General features: G+C 39.8%; 1 protein-coding gene across 4 annotated transcripts in view; it reads right to left on the bottom strand.

The window, feature by feature from the left end:
* cacna1bb (calcium channel, voltage-dependent, N type, alpha 1B subunit, b) overlaps nt 1-15,383 on the bottom strand; it is a 232,620-nt gene that overhangs the window by 211,362 nt on the left and 5,875 nt on the right. For all 4 annotated transcript variants that reach the window (XM_085413491.1, XM_085413490.1, XM_085413493.1 and 1 more), the window contains exon 3: nt 12,894-13,033. In XM_085413491.1, coding sequence (XP_085269617.1) covers nt 12,894-13,033 — 140 coding nt within the window. The remainder of the gene's footprint in view (nt 1-12,893; nt 13,034-15,383) is intronic.

The following is a 15,383-nucleotide window of genomic DNA, read 5'->3' as shown; positions in this document are numbered from 1 at the left end:
TTGAGCAATTATACCATAGCAAGCACAGAAGACAAAAACACATGACATTTTCAGGGTCAAAAAGCACATTTAAGCCCTTTGTAAACTGCAGCCAAAATAATTTTACACCCACTCCAAGTGTCACTATCTTGCCTACAACAAAACTTGAGCATTAGTGTCATGGGACATAATTTCAGAAGCACAGCTGCACCTTTTGATACCCATGAAGTAGAGTAGCAAAAAGCAGTCTTTTCATAATTCCCTGGAGAAAAACAAAATGTACTTTTTAAGGTTAAAAGGGTCACCGTGTGGGATATGTGGCTATTATAGCATCTGAAAGGTCTCCTTTTTACCTAGGTTTTGATACCAGATTTAGCTTCTCTTCAAGATTCCTTCTGTGCCAAAATAATTTTCCAACAAAGTCATATTTGAAAAATTTGAGATTCTGTTTTCTGAAAAAAAAAAAAAAAAAAAAAAAAAAAACTAAAATCAAGCTGCAATCTGAAAAGAGCTGCAATCTGAAATTTCACACAGCTATCTCCTGTACCTATAAGGTCTCAGAAATGCTGGAAGTAAAAGTATTTTTTGGGCCTGTAAGACAGAAAACATTCATAGCATGAAGATACAATTTTGTATGCACTCACTGTTTTCTCATGAAATGACCCTGGCTATTTTCCCTACTTTACTAACATAGACTGCGTGATCAAGGGGTGGATCAAATAAATACACACAGTTTAATCAATAATGAAAGCATTATTAGTTTCAGCTCCATTTCACTTTGTATTCCTGACCACATCCATGTGAACGTGAGTGGGAAGAGGAAAAAGCCAGCAGCGTTCCCTCCCGCTGCTCGGAGCTCTTATGTGGCCACCAACAGACAGTGCAGGGCTGGAAACAGCCTGCTACAACATGGCATCAACAGCACTCAGCCAGCCCCTGAGAACATGCAGTGTTCAGCAGAGCACTCACTGAAGAGATCACTAACTGGCTAGAAGGCACTAAAAGAACAGACAGGCCACCACACACTATATACACGAAAACCAGTTCAAGCTCGCAGCTGCCCAGGTCCCTGACCACATCTGTCAGTCTGATTATATTGACATAAGGGTCCATAAAAGCAAGGAAAAAATCCAAAGTGGGAGCACGCTAATAATTGAGTCTGTAAACAATTTACTGTGTCCACTGTACATGGACGTCATTATGCTTTGAGCTAAACGCTAACTCAGACATGTTTTTTGTCACAGCCAAAATCACGACACTCCCGTTACCAAATGTGAATATTAACATCATCATCTCGAAGAAGGACCAAATAGACAGATGGTTTGAGAAAGGAGTGAAGGAGACCACCTGGGAACCAGCTGTAACGCAGTCCAAAAATCCCTTCCAAAGTGTTTCAAACATGAAGCCCCACTCGCGACTTGACCCATGTGACTTGTTCCAGTAGACCATGTTAACCACATACTTGGATAAGCAAAGAAAAACAAGCTTTACATCGCTCCCTAGCGAGGTAGAGCCAATCATGCATCATGAGCAATACAACACAATGCTTGTTTTTAAAAAGCAGCACGTTCATGGACAAAGCCTGGTAATACTGGGATGGTGTTTACTTAATATTAAATGATGTCATGGTGGCACATGCATCCTTCACAGTTATAGTTTATAACTTCCACCATCAAAGATTTACTATAAGGTTAAAGGAAAATGTGAATACTTGATTATGTGTCGAATTAACATTTTGACCTGAGGATTGGACTAGATGAAAAATCAGGTAATAATAATAATATATCCTTACTATACAGAAGCCATCAGCAGTTTCTACCTACTGGTGACAGAAGCTAATTACTAAATTCAAACATAAAGCCAGACACGCCCAAAACAAAAGAAAAGTTAACCCAACATTGCGAGGAAAAACATTTTTAAAATGTACAAGAAGACCGAAATATGACACTCTTAAAATAACATTTAAAAAAGATGAAATGATATATTACATAAAAGCAGGCTCAGAAAAATGTGCTTTAACAAGTGGTTTGAAGGACGCCACCGAGTTTGGAGGCAGTATTTCTTCAGGCAGGTCTCTGAAAAGTTGAGGGGCCCAGATGGTAAAAGCAGGGTCACCTTTAGATTGAAGCCTTGACTTCAGGGCTGCACATGAGGTTATAAGGAAGCAAACTCACTCTCATGCAGTCAACATTTCTGCTGTGTAGCTTGGTGGTCACACCCAGACGTGCTGGGTTTTCAAAGTTATGAATGAATGAATGAATGAATACGAACATGTTTCAGGTGACATGAGATATGAGAAGCCAAATCAGACAAACACTATTTAACCCTGGACTTAACCTGAGCCCACAGCTGCAAGTAAAACACAGCAGGTGTATGAAAAACAAGCACAAAGACACAAAACAGTCCATACAAAGCGCACGTGTAACTTCAACAAGTCCATGACTGAAAGACCTACAAGATCAGACAGCAGCACTTTGGCTGCTGTTCAAAGGTAACATTTATTCATGCTGTTGGTTGCGGGGCATAAGCTAAAGTGACCTGTCTTCTGTAGTCTCTGCTGCTATACTTTGAAGCCTCCCATTGTGTTAGCCCGTTGCCTGAGAAGCACATGAAAGGATATCGCAACTTTGAAGTCGACACAAGCTCCGACTCTCGCCCCAACCACTTACTGATGGGGGCGTGTGTGTGTGTGTGGGGGGGCAACCGTGAATCAAACATTCAGATAAATAAATGAAAACAACTGGTCTGGCATTGTCTCTCTGGACATCACAGTGGGATTATTGTTCTCAGAGCCTTAGGCCGTGGTTGCCATAGTGTCCACACAGGCACTAAAAGGCCATGGGAGGCTTTAGTCAATAACAGTGACTGGTTATCAAAAAGGGCGTGCCCCCAATTTGGACAAAGGACAGAGATCTAAACGCAAAGCATACCAGGTCTGCTGGATTACCCAGGAGCCAAGGCCTTTAATTTTACCTGTTTTTGTATTATTCCATATTTACTATGTGTTTCTCCTTTGTGTGGATTTTTTTTGGTGTATGTTTTAATTTGTGAACCTTACATCTGAGTATTTGTATGGCCTTGCTGCAAATTAACTCTGTCATCACTTCATAAATTCTAAATGTAAAAGAAGCCACAACCACCAATCCAATGACTGCAGAATTCCTGTGCACAACACATAGTTTTGTAAGTCCTCTAACACAAATGTTAAGTTGTGTTAACTTCACAAATTAGTTTCTTCTACATAAATCTGCTCTATTTCTTACTTTTGTTGCAGAAGTTATCTATAGTACCTATCTACCTAATACTTTACAAGTATGTATTTCATTAATGAAAAGTTGCACACATCTTTATCTATTCAAGCAGGGAAGTACATAAACATATATACAGTGGTTGTTTCTTTAATTTATTGTCTTAGTTTGTCAAACTGGGGAAAGATTTCGAATGCCATTACACACAACGTCATTTCTGCAAACTAACATCTGTAAATATGCAAAGTGGACTTTGTTTTCCTGGCAAACATGCAAACCGCTATCGCGAGTTTGCTCAAAAACTTTTCTGCTGTTTTCCCTCAAATATTTGCTTATTCAACTTTTACAGTGTAGCCATCTTCATGAATATGAAATAACAGATGTAACACTAACACACTGGATCCTACGCTCATCTCACAGTCTTCTCACAGCCTCACAACCATAATCTACTTCTCCTACAACTTTCCGTAGTTTTTACAGTAGCTGGCCCATTGGTGTAGCGAAGATAATGGAAGGTTGTGATAAATGCGTGCATGTTTGTTTCATTTTAAATTACAGCCTTTGATTTTATTTTAATTTATGTTTTCTAGTAAACAATTACTAATAGATTGAAAGTAGCAGGCTGTACTGTATCAGAAGGGTTGATTTTTAGTGTTGACTGCAAAATTTGTCCTTTCCATCTATTTTCCTCCACTTATCCAAGTCCTTCCCAGCTGTCATAGGACAACAGGCACAGTACATGCTGGACAGGTCTCCGATCTATCACAGGCTTCACGCTCACACGCACACCTGTGTTCAGTTTTGTCAGGGACCTATGCAGGCACAGGGAGAACACACAATCCACACCAAATGTACTATTCAACAAATGAAATGCAAAATTAGGCATTAAATCTATTTTATAGACCCAGTACTGTAATATATGTGCATACAGCATGTTAAATATGAGGTAGGGCCTCCTCTGGGCGTGACACAAGCTGCCACCCGTCTCTGCATCAACAGCACAAGTGTCCGAATCCGTTGTTGAGGATTTGCTCTCCGTTCCTGGATGAGTGCCCTGCAGTTGTGCAACATCACTGATTGTAGCTGCCTCTGATCAAGGCATTGTCCTGCCAGTACAGTCACAGGGTGGAGCAGCTCATCTCCACCAAAAACAATCAGATGATAGATGGTGCTGTTGTGGACATGCAGCACTGACATGCATACCAGCATCCAGTATGTCAGCGGCCTGCGATTTATGTTTGTACAAAAGTATTCCTGTGAAAGATATGATGACATCATACATGACTCAACTATGTCATTTTAGTCCCTAGCAGCTTGGTCACCTGAGGGTTAAATTGCATTGATATAATATGAGATTAAGAATGAATGTGGTGAAGATTTTATCTGTGTTTTTATAATTCTCACTTTATAATGGCAAACACTCCAGAAAAGAAAGTGTTTTTCTAAGCAGAGCAGGCTTCCCAACCTTTGTCTTTATGTCACGGACGCTGCTGTGCTCAGCATGTGAGTGTCCGTGTCTGGCTCCTCATCAGGGCTCCGTGTTCCTGAGCAAGCTAGCTCAGTGTTATATTGATTAAGCCTGTGGCAACACAGGCAGATTTATTCTCTTATTAGGAGCTCCTAATGCCTGATCAGGACAGATTAAAGGTCTGCCACTGCCTTCAGCTACACTATCATTTAGACCCTCTCATTAGGATTGGATGGCTGTATCAACATAATTAGCCTGAGGACGAAGCACTGGAACTGTACAACTGGCAGACAACAAACACTGATTCCCAGCATAGTGGGAAAGTGGGAAAATAAGCTATTGACTTATTGATGACATAAGATGATTAACAGAGCATGACTGAAAATATTTTAATTCCAGGGAAAACAGAATTACTTATTTCTCCATATCCTGCAGTACAGCCACAGCCACATCCTGTCAGAATACATCCTACATTAGACTTCAGCCCAAGGAGATCAATAGAAACTACAACCAGTCGCTTTTGACTGATTGCCTGGCATTTTTAATATACATGTTTTATCAATCATTTATGCAGCTGCCACTAACATCCAACTGAAGGAGCATTACGTTTGTTTTTGATTGATTTTTCTTTTTTTTAAACTCTTGCTACACAAACTGCTTTCATTTTATTATCGTTTCATCACCGAGATACTCTTCAAAAATAAATATCAGTGGATGTAAATGCAACACGTTTAAATCAGGGATATTAAAACCACCAGTTTAAGGTAATATATGCACTTACAAATTCACAATACATTTTTTTTTTCTTAGTAGCTAGATTTGATTTGATTTGATATTAGTATTTTGATTGGTTTGAGGTTTGGATTTATTTTGCATACTCTCACATGTTTTCATAATTTTTTCAGTTTTCTGATAATTTACTGGACAAATAATTCAAAAAGCATAGGTCTCATCATGTGGGAGAGACGTATTAAAGGTTTCCTTTTTCCTAGATTTTGATATTAGCTTCATCTTCCAGCCGCATGTCAGAATAATTTTCTAATGGCTTGGTTACACTATAGTAAAAGTAGGATGGTAACCTCCATACAGCTGGAAATAATTTGCTGTCAGAGACCAACTGCAAGTAATTGTGGTGACCAACTGGTCACCAAGAGGTTGAACATGTAACACCTTCAACCTCATGGCACCTGCTTTAAATCAGAAAATGACTGCATGTCGCCTGGTGGGAGGCAGTCTGCTTCCAAACAATCAGTCTCTCTACCGTCACACTCAGGGCATTTTCACATGTATAGTTCATTTGCTCTTGTCTCAATCACTTGATGACTTTGTAAACTTGTAGCTTTTTCTCATGGTTTGGTTTCCTTTCACACTGGAAAAAACTGAATACCATGCATCACTATATACCATGTGACAATGTTTAATCTGCTTATTGGTGAGATGTGCCTGCAGCGGGAACAACAAAAGCAAACACAGGAAGAAGATGTGTTCTGGCCCAGTGGATAACCTGGAGAATTTACACCTTTCCTACTATAAACAAACTATTCTGGAGTTCATTTGAAACTAGACCAAGGAGCATAACTATTAAGCCTGCGCCTAGAAGCGTAAGCCATCTGCGATTTATCTCTTTGCTAAAGGAGATTTGAATCAACTGATTGTATTCCCATATGTCCTGCAGAAACTACATTTATGGAGGACTTCCTGTTTCAAACATACGAGGTTCTGGCGGGATTTGTGAATGTGAGAAGTTAATGTGAAATTCTGTGTACGTAGAACAGGTAACTGACTTTGTCTTATTACTATTTTATCATTGTCTTGGCAGACCAAAGTTGCTGCGAGTGGTCAAAGACCTGGTCCCTGTTTTTGAAGCAACCATTTTAAAAGGCACAAAGATCACAAATTCATTGCACAAAATAGTGCTATTTTAGTCAGGTGGGAGGCACCTGACTGTGGATGACCATGTGGAAAAGTAAGAAGTTCAATAGTTTCGTTTGTTTGTTTGTTTGTTTGTTTGTTTTTTAAATCAAAATAGAAGTTGGAGACTTGTTAAAGTTATGTAAAGGTAACAAAAAAGAAAAAAAATTATGCACAGTATCAGTTCACATAGGTCTGCAACTAAAGTTAAGCTACAAACTGATAACCTGATGATCAGATCACATGATCTCAAGCAAGCCTACATCAGATGACGGCTCAGCTGACCTAATCAGTGTCAGGTGTCTTGTCACTGAGCCCCACTCTGGTCTAAGCTGGGAGCGTCTTGCGGCTCTTCATTTGATTCTGACTGAAATAAAGTTGATTATTTTACTTGAAAAAACCCCCACATAAGTAGTTAATATTAAGACTTATCTTAATAAACTGATATAATATACGCCCATACAAAAATGTAGAACAGGGATTTTTGTTTTTTTAGTTGATTAACAGGGAATTTTTATGAGTGTATTATTATGATCACTAATTCTTCCCTATATTGACAACACAGAGTGAAGCAGAGGCTTTTTAACACCCAGGTGAGCAGTAAAATCCACTTAATCCTCTTAAATTCATCTAAGAGGGGTGAATGTCTGAGGACATGTGGTTAGCCTTCTATCATTTGCCATTAGGATCATTCATCCGATTCCTCCTCCTGTGACCCAGTGATCCATCCAGAGGTGATCTGATTGATTTCAGATTGATGTGGGCTCAGTTCGAACACCTTCATCCCGCCCCACCCCCGCCTCAACCCAACCCCGGTCCCACAGGGGCGTGTCGAGCAGAAAACAAACAGCGTGTCACACACAAGCTCGCACACACACACACACACACACAGAAACCCCCGATTACATCGAAGCACATTATCTACTGAGGTTGCTTGGCAACCAAACGGAGACACACACATCACAACATAATGGCTAATTTGTATCCAGCTGTGTCAGCAACGGGTAGACAAACCTGAAGAGCCATTTCTCTAGCTTTAGTTTCTGGAGCAAAGAAAAGCCCTTCAAATAAAAAGCTGGTTTTGATACACTGTAAACAAAAAGCTATTGATTGAAATCAGTGCATAAAAGTTTAAAATGCATAAAAAACATACTTCTTTATGGCTTATTAAGCATAAAGACCAAAACACAATGCAAAAGTGTGATCACCACTGCCATTTTCAGATGCAGATAGTTAAGGATCCCATCAACTGTCTCTGAAGTTAAAGCTATTGTAATGTTTTACAGTCAACCATGGCTAACATGCAGTACTTTTCAACAGTCTTGAGCAATCACTCATTTCCCTATGTTTTTTAAGTTCTAAATAGTAAACAAACAAAAACATACATAAGGACACATAAGATCAGTCTGAGGACAGGTTATAACCACCTGACCTATCTTACACTGTAGGTTGGAAATTATGTTTCCCAGGTGAAAAATGACCAGATGACCAGACAGTTCTTCAGCGTCAATCATAACAGGTTTGCAAATGTCAATAATTAATAAATAGCAATGAAAGTAACTTTAAACTACACCGCAGGATACCTTTAAAAGCACATGTTGTGCTCTGAGTCTGAGAGACTCTGATTATTAAATATCGTGGCCAATGACATTGAGACCTGCTAAAAAACAGAAGAAGACGTCAGTCGACATGCCTCTGTATGCTCTGATCTTCTAACAGAAACTCTTTGCCTCAACAAGTACAGCAGGGAGAGAATAAATGTAATCATAGATTCTAACTATTTTCCTGATTCTATGCCAAGAGAAGGCAAAAGAAGGTCTGAAATGTGCTCTTTATGGCATGACACGACTGAAAAAGAATAACTGTTCTGAGACGCATGAACTAAATCTGTCATTTGAGCCTCCCTTACCTGCATTGATTCCAGCTGTTGTGTTTTTATTGTCACCTGTCAACACTTACAGCCCTGTTCTGGTTTCCATTTAAAATCCAGCTCAATTTATTCCCTTTATTGACATTTTGAAAAAGCCATTAGCTATCACCGGAGTCCAATCAAAAGCTCATAGAGTACGAATGCCGGACATCATCTCTCTGGGCATGCATTTATTAAAGCAAAACAGGCATTTATCAGCACGTTTCTAATATTGTATGACTGCTGGTTGGGGACATTGTATTGATACTCTAACCTGACAAAAATCAAATATTTGTTCCCTCCTGGGAGTCACTAGTAACCCAGTCAACATGGATCAATATCATATTTGAAAAACTGCAATTTCTCCAATGGCCACATGAGGCTGGTTCCAGAAGTGAGTCATTCCCCACAGTTTCCACATTAAAATGTCCAACTTGTTTAAAACATTCACAACTCATTTACACCTTCATGACAAACGTGTGTATTCAGTTTTTCCATAAATCTGCCTTTTAAATTGCATTTTGTCTTAAATGTATGCATTTGAGAGCATTTCCATTGTCTTTACCTGGCAAAAAAAGGCTTGTTGTGTGATTTGTACTTAAAAGCCCATCAAAGAAATCTGTGCTCCTATTTTCATAGTTCACCTTCTTATATTTTATCTGTACATTACTGACATCTGAGTCTTTCCAGGTTTGCAATCCATGACCCTAAAACTCCACTGTAACATCCTAACACAGTCAGTTCTGGCTTGCAATGGCGACAATGCTAAAAAAAAACTGATGGGCACTTTACAGAATAATGGGTGGAGTCACAGTGGCTACATCTATCTTTCATATGCATTTCAATATCAACATTGATGGGGTTTTCCAAGCTCTGGGTAACATGTTTGTTAGGCTATGATTTCATGTTGAGTTGAGGACACAAGTGCAGATGCATAGAGGCAGGTACAGGTGAACTTAAAGTGAGCTGTTCATTACCAGACCAGTCGTTGAAACAAAAGTCTCAAGGGGAACACTGGAAACAAGGAGCAATCTACACTGGGGAATACAGGCTAATGAAGTATGGAAACAGGTCCAAATGTGGGAGTGGGAACACACCTGAAACTCAGATTAAAACAAGACTGGGGAAAGTAAAACAGTACACTAAACACATGGGACACGGACTACCAGGAAAACAGGAAACCAAACTGAAGGAGACTTGACACAACAGGGACAGAACAGAATTAATGCACTAAGCAAAAAGATACATGAATATAAACTCAAGGAAAACCAAGAATAACAGATTTATATACATTTACCAAAAAAACAACAACCTCTAAATCACTGGGTAACAGAGCCAGGACCATAACAATGTTATCTCAGAGGACTCCAGTGTTCGGATAAATATCTGTGTCCTTATGGTAGAAATACACTTCTTACTGCATTACCAAATCCCCTAATGAAAGATTGTGTCCTACTCGCTTTTAGGTGGAATAATTACAGCAAAATGTTAAACTTTTTAAAATGCGTTTCATAAAAACACTAAATGTTCTGGCACTGAGTGGCTCTAACCACAAGGCACACAATTGTTTACATTGTGCCAGTTTGTGGGTTTTTATTGTGCTCTATAAACAGGAAGTTGGTTAGGACATTAATTCAAGTCGATCTGTTCTGTTCATTTCCAGCTCCAAAACACATTTTACTCATGAACTCTGTTTGAGCAGCTTTGCATTATTCACACTCAGTGATGGGAATAATGGCGTTACAAGTAACGGCGTTACTTTTTTTCACTAACGAGTAATCTAACTAATTACTATTCCTATCGTTACAACGCCGTTACCATTACTAACAAGAAAATGTGGTGGGGTCCCGTTACTATTTTTCAACAAACAGACGGTTGAAGCTGTCTTCAGTTTACAGTATCAGTTGCACGGAAGTAGCTGTAAGTAATCTGGACGCTACAGCTTTGAGCAGCTGCGCGCGGTCCCATGGGTGGCAATCACTTTCTTGCAGACGATCACTTTTTGGCACAACACCTGGAGCTAAGGGGGCAAAACAATCGCACGAGTGCTGCTGTTTGACTGAGGAAGAATAAAGTAGTCGTGGTAAGTCAATCACATGACCACTTCAAGATGACAAAGCAACAAGGTGATATAGTTTTTAACTTGTGTTGATAGGCCACGCAAAACCAGAGTCATGATAAACAATATATACGCAGCATTTTTTCCTGAATAGTTTCGTCACATTTACTGTCTAAGGACAGCGCAGCAAGCACTCTCTGCTTATGAGCAAAAAAAAAACAAAACAAAAAAAAAAACGCCCTTTCGTGTTGGTGGAGAAATGCACCATGTCGACCAATCAAAAAATGATATGGCAACATGACATTTGGTTGTTTAGGAAGACGGGGAAGTTTTAGGAGTGATGATGATGAGAGAGAGAGAGAGAGAGAGAGAGAGAGAGAGAGAGAGAGAGAGAGAGAGAGAGAGGAGGGGGGAGAGAGAGAGAGAGAGAGAGTTTTGAGATGTGAGATATTTGTTAGGTTTAGCGTGTTTGTAGTGTGTAGTTAATGTGTTGTCTTGTGTAGTTAATGTGTTGTCTTGTGTAGTTAGTGTGTAGTGTTGTGGATAGTTTTGTGCTGTTTGTCAGAACAATGAGGCGACTGCTGTCTCCAGGTAGAAAAAGGAGTGATACACCTGCTGCTGTCAGACCTGCAGGTATCAGGCTGTGATGTTCTCCTTTATAGTGAACAGAAATTATTTTTTTGGAGTGGCACAAATAATTTGTGGCATCTTATTGATGCAGAACAGCTGATCGTTATACAAATAGTTTGAAATGGTTATTAAAAAGGGTAAAAGGTAAATGGCTGCAAACAACTTTGTTGTTTGCAAAACTTGTCCATATGATTTTAAAATTGACAATTTATATTTGCATTTAAAGTTATGAAGTATGATTCATTAAACATGTTTGTGGTTGTTACAGTAAAAATATAACTTTTTTTTACTCTGATTTTATGTTTTCTGATTTTAGATCAGTTGTGTTAATGCACTATGTCAAAATGAAAACATAACTGTAAATTCAAACACGTGAGGTTGTGCTGAAAAGGATGATGCCAAACAAGGCAAAGTAAATAGTTTTTAAAGCTGAAATGTAGAGGGGAACTCAAAAGTAGTAAAATGGCCAATTATACCCTGGACCCCAGAGGGTTAAACATTTTTTTTAAAGTAACGCAATAGTTACTTTTCCTAGTAATTAATTACTTTTAGAATATTGTAACTCAGTTACTTCTCTGAAGAAGTGACTAGTAACTATAATTAATTACTTTTTCAAAGTAACTTGCCCAACACTGATCACACTAATCTGCCTTATTATAACAATGCCCCCGCCCCAAGAAACACTCACAAAAAACCCCAAAAACACATAAATACTGTATACTTTACTTTATATATACTGTATAAGACAGACTCTTTGTCCCATAAAGACAACATTTCACCCTTAAAGACAAGCTTTGACATATTAAAGGTGGCTTCCATGTGTAAGCAGCTCAGAAGCACTTTATGATTCATGTCTTTTGAAGAAATAGAGGTAATGACTGACATGTAAACCTGAAGACTAAACTCTTGTATCTGACCACAGTAAAAACAACACCAACTTAGAAACGTATTAATATCCTTACACCCTCTTCCTGTATTACACTGTAAGGACTTCTTACATCATCAAAAGGGAGTACTGTACTGCCCTAAGCTTTGAAATCCTAGCAGTAACTACTCAGTACTATTGGCTTGACCGTGTTCCCTGTCACTGACTCTTCATGGCTCCCCTCTGATGATAAGAAACACAGGCTATTACATCCCTGCAAAGGCCTAGAGCCTCAATGGCTTCCCTGCCGAGAAGCCACCAAGAGCTGCTCAAAAGAGGAAGAAAAGCTTTCAACAATAAAAGCATGTGTCACAGAGCGCCCCACTTAGCTAACAACTTCCAGTGCAGACATGCAATTACATCTGAAACTTATATAAAATGTGAAACATGCAGAATATTGAATATTGTACAGCCTAAGGTGGTATGTCAGCCCCGCATCAAAAGAAGGCAACCTCAAATTGTTAGAAACAAAGATGGAAGCCGCTCTGCGAGGACATGGCGTCTGTATGGTGTTGCCCAGGAACAGTGTTGAACTCAAGGACAAAGGCTAAAACCAGCAAATGCTCACATCACACTCCTTTCACTTCTTTCACAGGCTCGGGTTACTCGTTGAATAACAGACATGCTTGTGGGCACATGATCTAACCGGAAGGAGGTGATTCCACTACACTCCCTCTCAGGGTGCTCACAGATATGCACAAAAGAAACCACTCTTACTGCAATGTTTCCATCTCCAGCTGACACCCAGCGGGCGAGGGACTCACCCCGTGAGGACGACCACGAAGTCCATTACATTCCAGCCATTGCGGAGGTAGGAGCCTTTGTGAAATGCGAAGCCCAGGGCGATGATCTTAATGGCGGCCTCAAAACAGAATATTCCAATAAAGTAGGGCTCTGTGTCGTCCTGCAGAAAGACAGAGAGAATCAGAGAGGGGATGAGACCAGCAGAAGAATATCTTTTTGTTGGAGGTAGGAGAGTGTTTACTGAAGCATTAAGTCAAAGAGCAGGGGGTGAATAAAAGACAGGGAAAAAACTTCTTTCACTTTTTATGCCGGCATGAGCAGAAATGCAGGAATTGAAGCTCTCTTTTGGATGAAAAGACAGTAAATACTGGGAAAACAAATATCCACAAACGCAGGATGATCGTATGGGGGTATTGTAAATTAATGGCGCCCCAGGCGTGCACATTTAATGCATTCAAACAAAAAAATTTAGCTTCAAGTGAATGCAGACAACTACATGTGCAAACAAAAAATTAAACAAGCTGTGTGTTCTGTTAAAATGTCACATTAAATATCATCAGTGCTGCGTGACTCCAAAAAAAAGGGCAACCTCTGCTGAGGCCATGCAACAGGGCACTTTAAATGGAATAGAGGGCCTTTCTGTCTCACCAGTGAGGTAACAAAACCAAAACTAGAGGTCAGGTAGAGTATCTGGCACTAAGAAATGGCCACTTAGGCTGACCAGAGAGGCATTTGAGATACTTAGCCTGATAGGGCAGCAACAACAAAGGCACTTGGCCATTTCTTGTATGACATAAGAGAAAAATAGGGAAGGGAAATCTTGCTGCGATTATGTTGGTAGATGGGCAGAAAGAGGAAAAGGTGAGGTGGGGACTGACCAGAAGGTCACTTAAAGTACTCGTGTAGCATTTGAGGTTCCTAATAAAGAATCAGATCCAACTGAAAGGAGTCTGAGTGCTTTATTTGCCCTTATTGTGTAAAATACAAGGCAAATGAAAGGCACCTTCTTAAGATCCTAACCACAGACTGTATATAAAAGATGGATGTAGCCACTATAATGTCATTGAATGGTTTGCATGGTGATTTGGAGCCAGACATAAGAGATGGATGGATGTCGCTGAGAAACTCTCATACAGTTTTTACTTGTGACTTATGAAGCTGCTAGAAAGCACAGCCTTGTTCTTTGTCTCTACTCTTATTGTGATGAACATTTACAAAAAGAAACATCCTGATATGTTTACAACCAGCTATTGAAGCAACAACCACATCAGAAAGGTGTTTACTGAGATCATGGATCATGTAATGAGCAGCTGAGCCATTTTTCCATAGATATCTACAGAGCTGCCCCCTGCTAACCATGAGAAAAAATTCAGGTATAAGACCTCAGATTAAAGACTTTTAAGTTACGTGAGTCTTTTATAGACAGTCATTGAAGGTTAGTTGGGCACAAGCATGGCATTAGAAACTTCCAGGGAAGAACTTGACCCAACCAGAAAAGAGGTTGGACTGTTCAAATGCCCTGCTCATGTGTCATGGGAAAATATAAGCAACCAACCAGGTTTTTAAGGTGTCAGCTAGAAGTGCCAAACACTGGAGCATTTGGACAGTCAAACTGGTGCTTAGAGCAACAACAGGAACACAAAAATGAAGCATCGCACTGGCAGGCAGGAGCAATTACAATAATTGGAGATAGCAGGGCCAAAAAGTCAGTTGGACCAACAAATAGGGCCAGTGGTCAGAACACATTGGAGCACATGGAAAGGCATTTAAGAGGCCCTGTGGCGTGACAGCCCATTCTTATTTCCTGGGTGTCAAATGCTGCCATTCTGTCACAGCTGCTGGAATCTCTCAGACACGAGGTCATGACGTGCTGGGATATAACCATAGTCACACTGGTTTCACATCCAGCTGGTCAATTATACATGTTTGTAAATAGCAGCTTAATGTCACACATAAATGCACTTCATTTTTCAGCATGCTTCACTAATGCTGTGTATTATTAACCTAAACTAGGGGTGTCGAACATAAGACCAGCTTGCTAGAAATGCTGAAAGATTTCTTTCTTTCATACGGCAGCATGTCAATGTCATGTGAAAAGAGGTAATGTTGACATTGGACTTCCTTTTTCTCATAAGATATCTCAGGAATTAAATGCTACAACACCGTGAACTGTTAAACTCCTTTAGATGAACAGAAAGGGCCGTTTCACTGGTCCGGCCCTCTTAAGATGAAAGCAGGCTGTATAAGTCACAACACTATGACTTTTTCCTAAACCTCACCACGCAGTTTAGCCTTCTACTTTCACAAAATAAGTGTAAGTACAAAGTGAAGGAAAAGGAAACGAATCAGTAAGTGAAAACAAAGCAAATCAAACTGGGAAGCACAAAGTTCCCAAACAGGACACACACTGAGCACTGAACTTTAGGAGACGGCGATTATCTCCTGACATCTAACGCTGCTGTTGCACAATGGCTGTAAGGGACGCCTGGGCAGTTTATGTGAGCACTGCA

Source organism: Rhamphochromis longiceps, linkage group LG7 (genome assembly GCF_057381845.1).
Source record: "Rhamphochromis longiceps isolate RC_006_pf linkage group LG7, R_longiceps_female_GT1.1, whole genome shotgun sequence".
Taxonomy (NCBI): domain Eukaryota; kingdom Metazoa; phylum Chordata; class Actinopteri; order Cichliformes; family Cichlidae; genus Rhamphochromis; species Rhamphochromis longiceps.
This window is presented reverse-complemented; position numbering and strand designations above follow the sequence as displayed.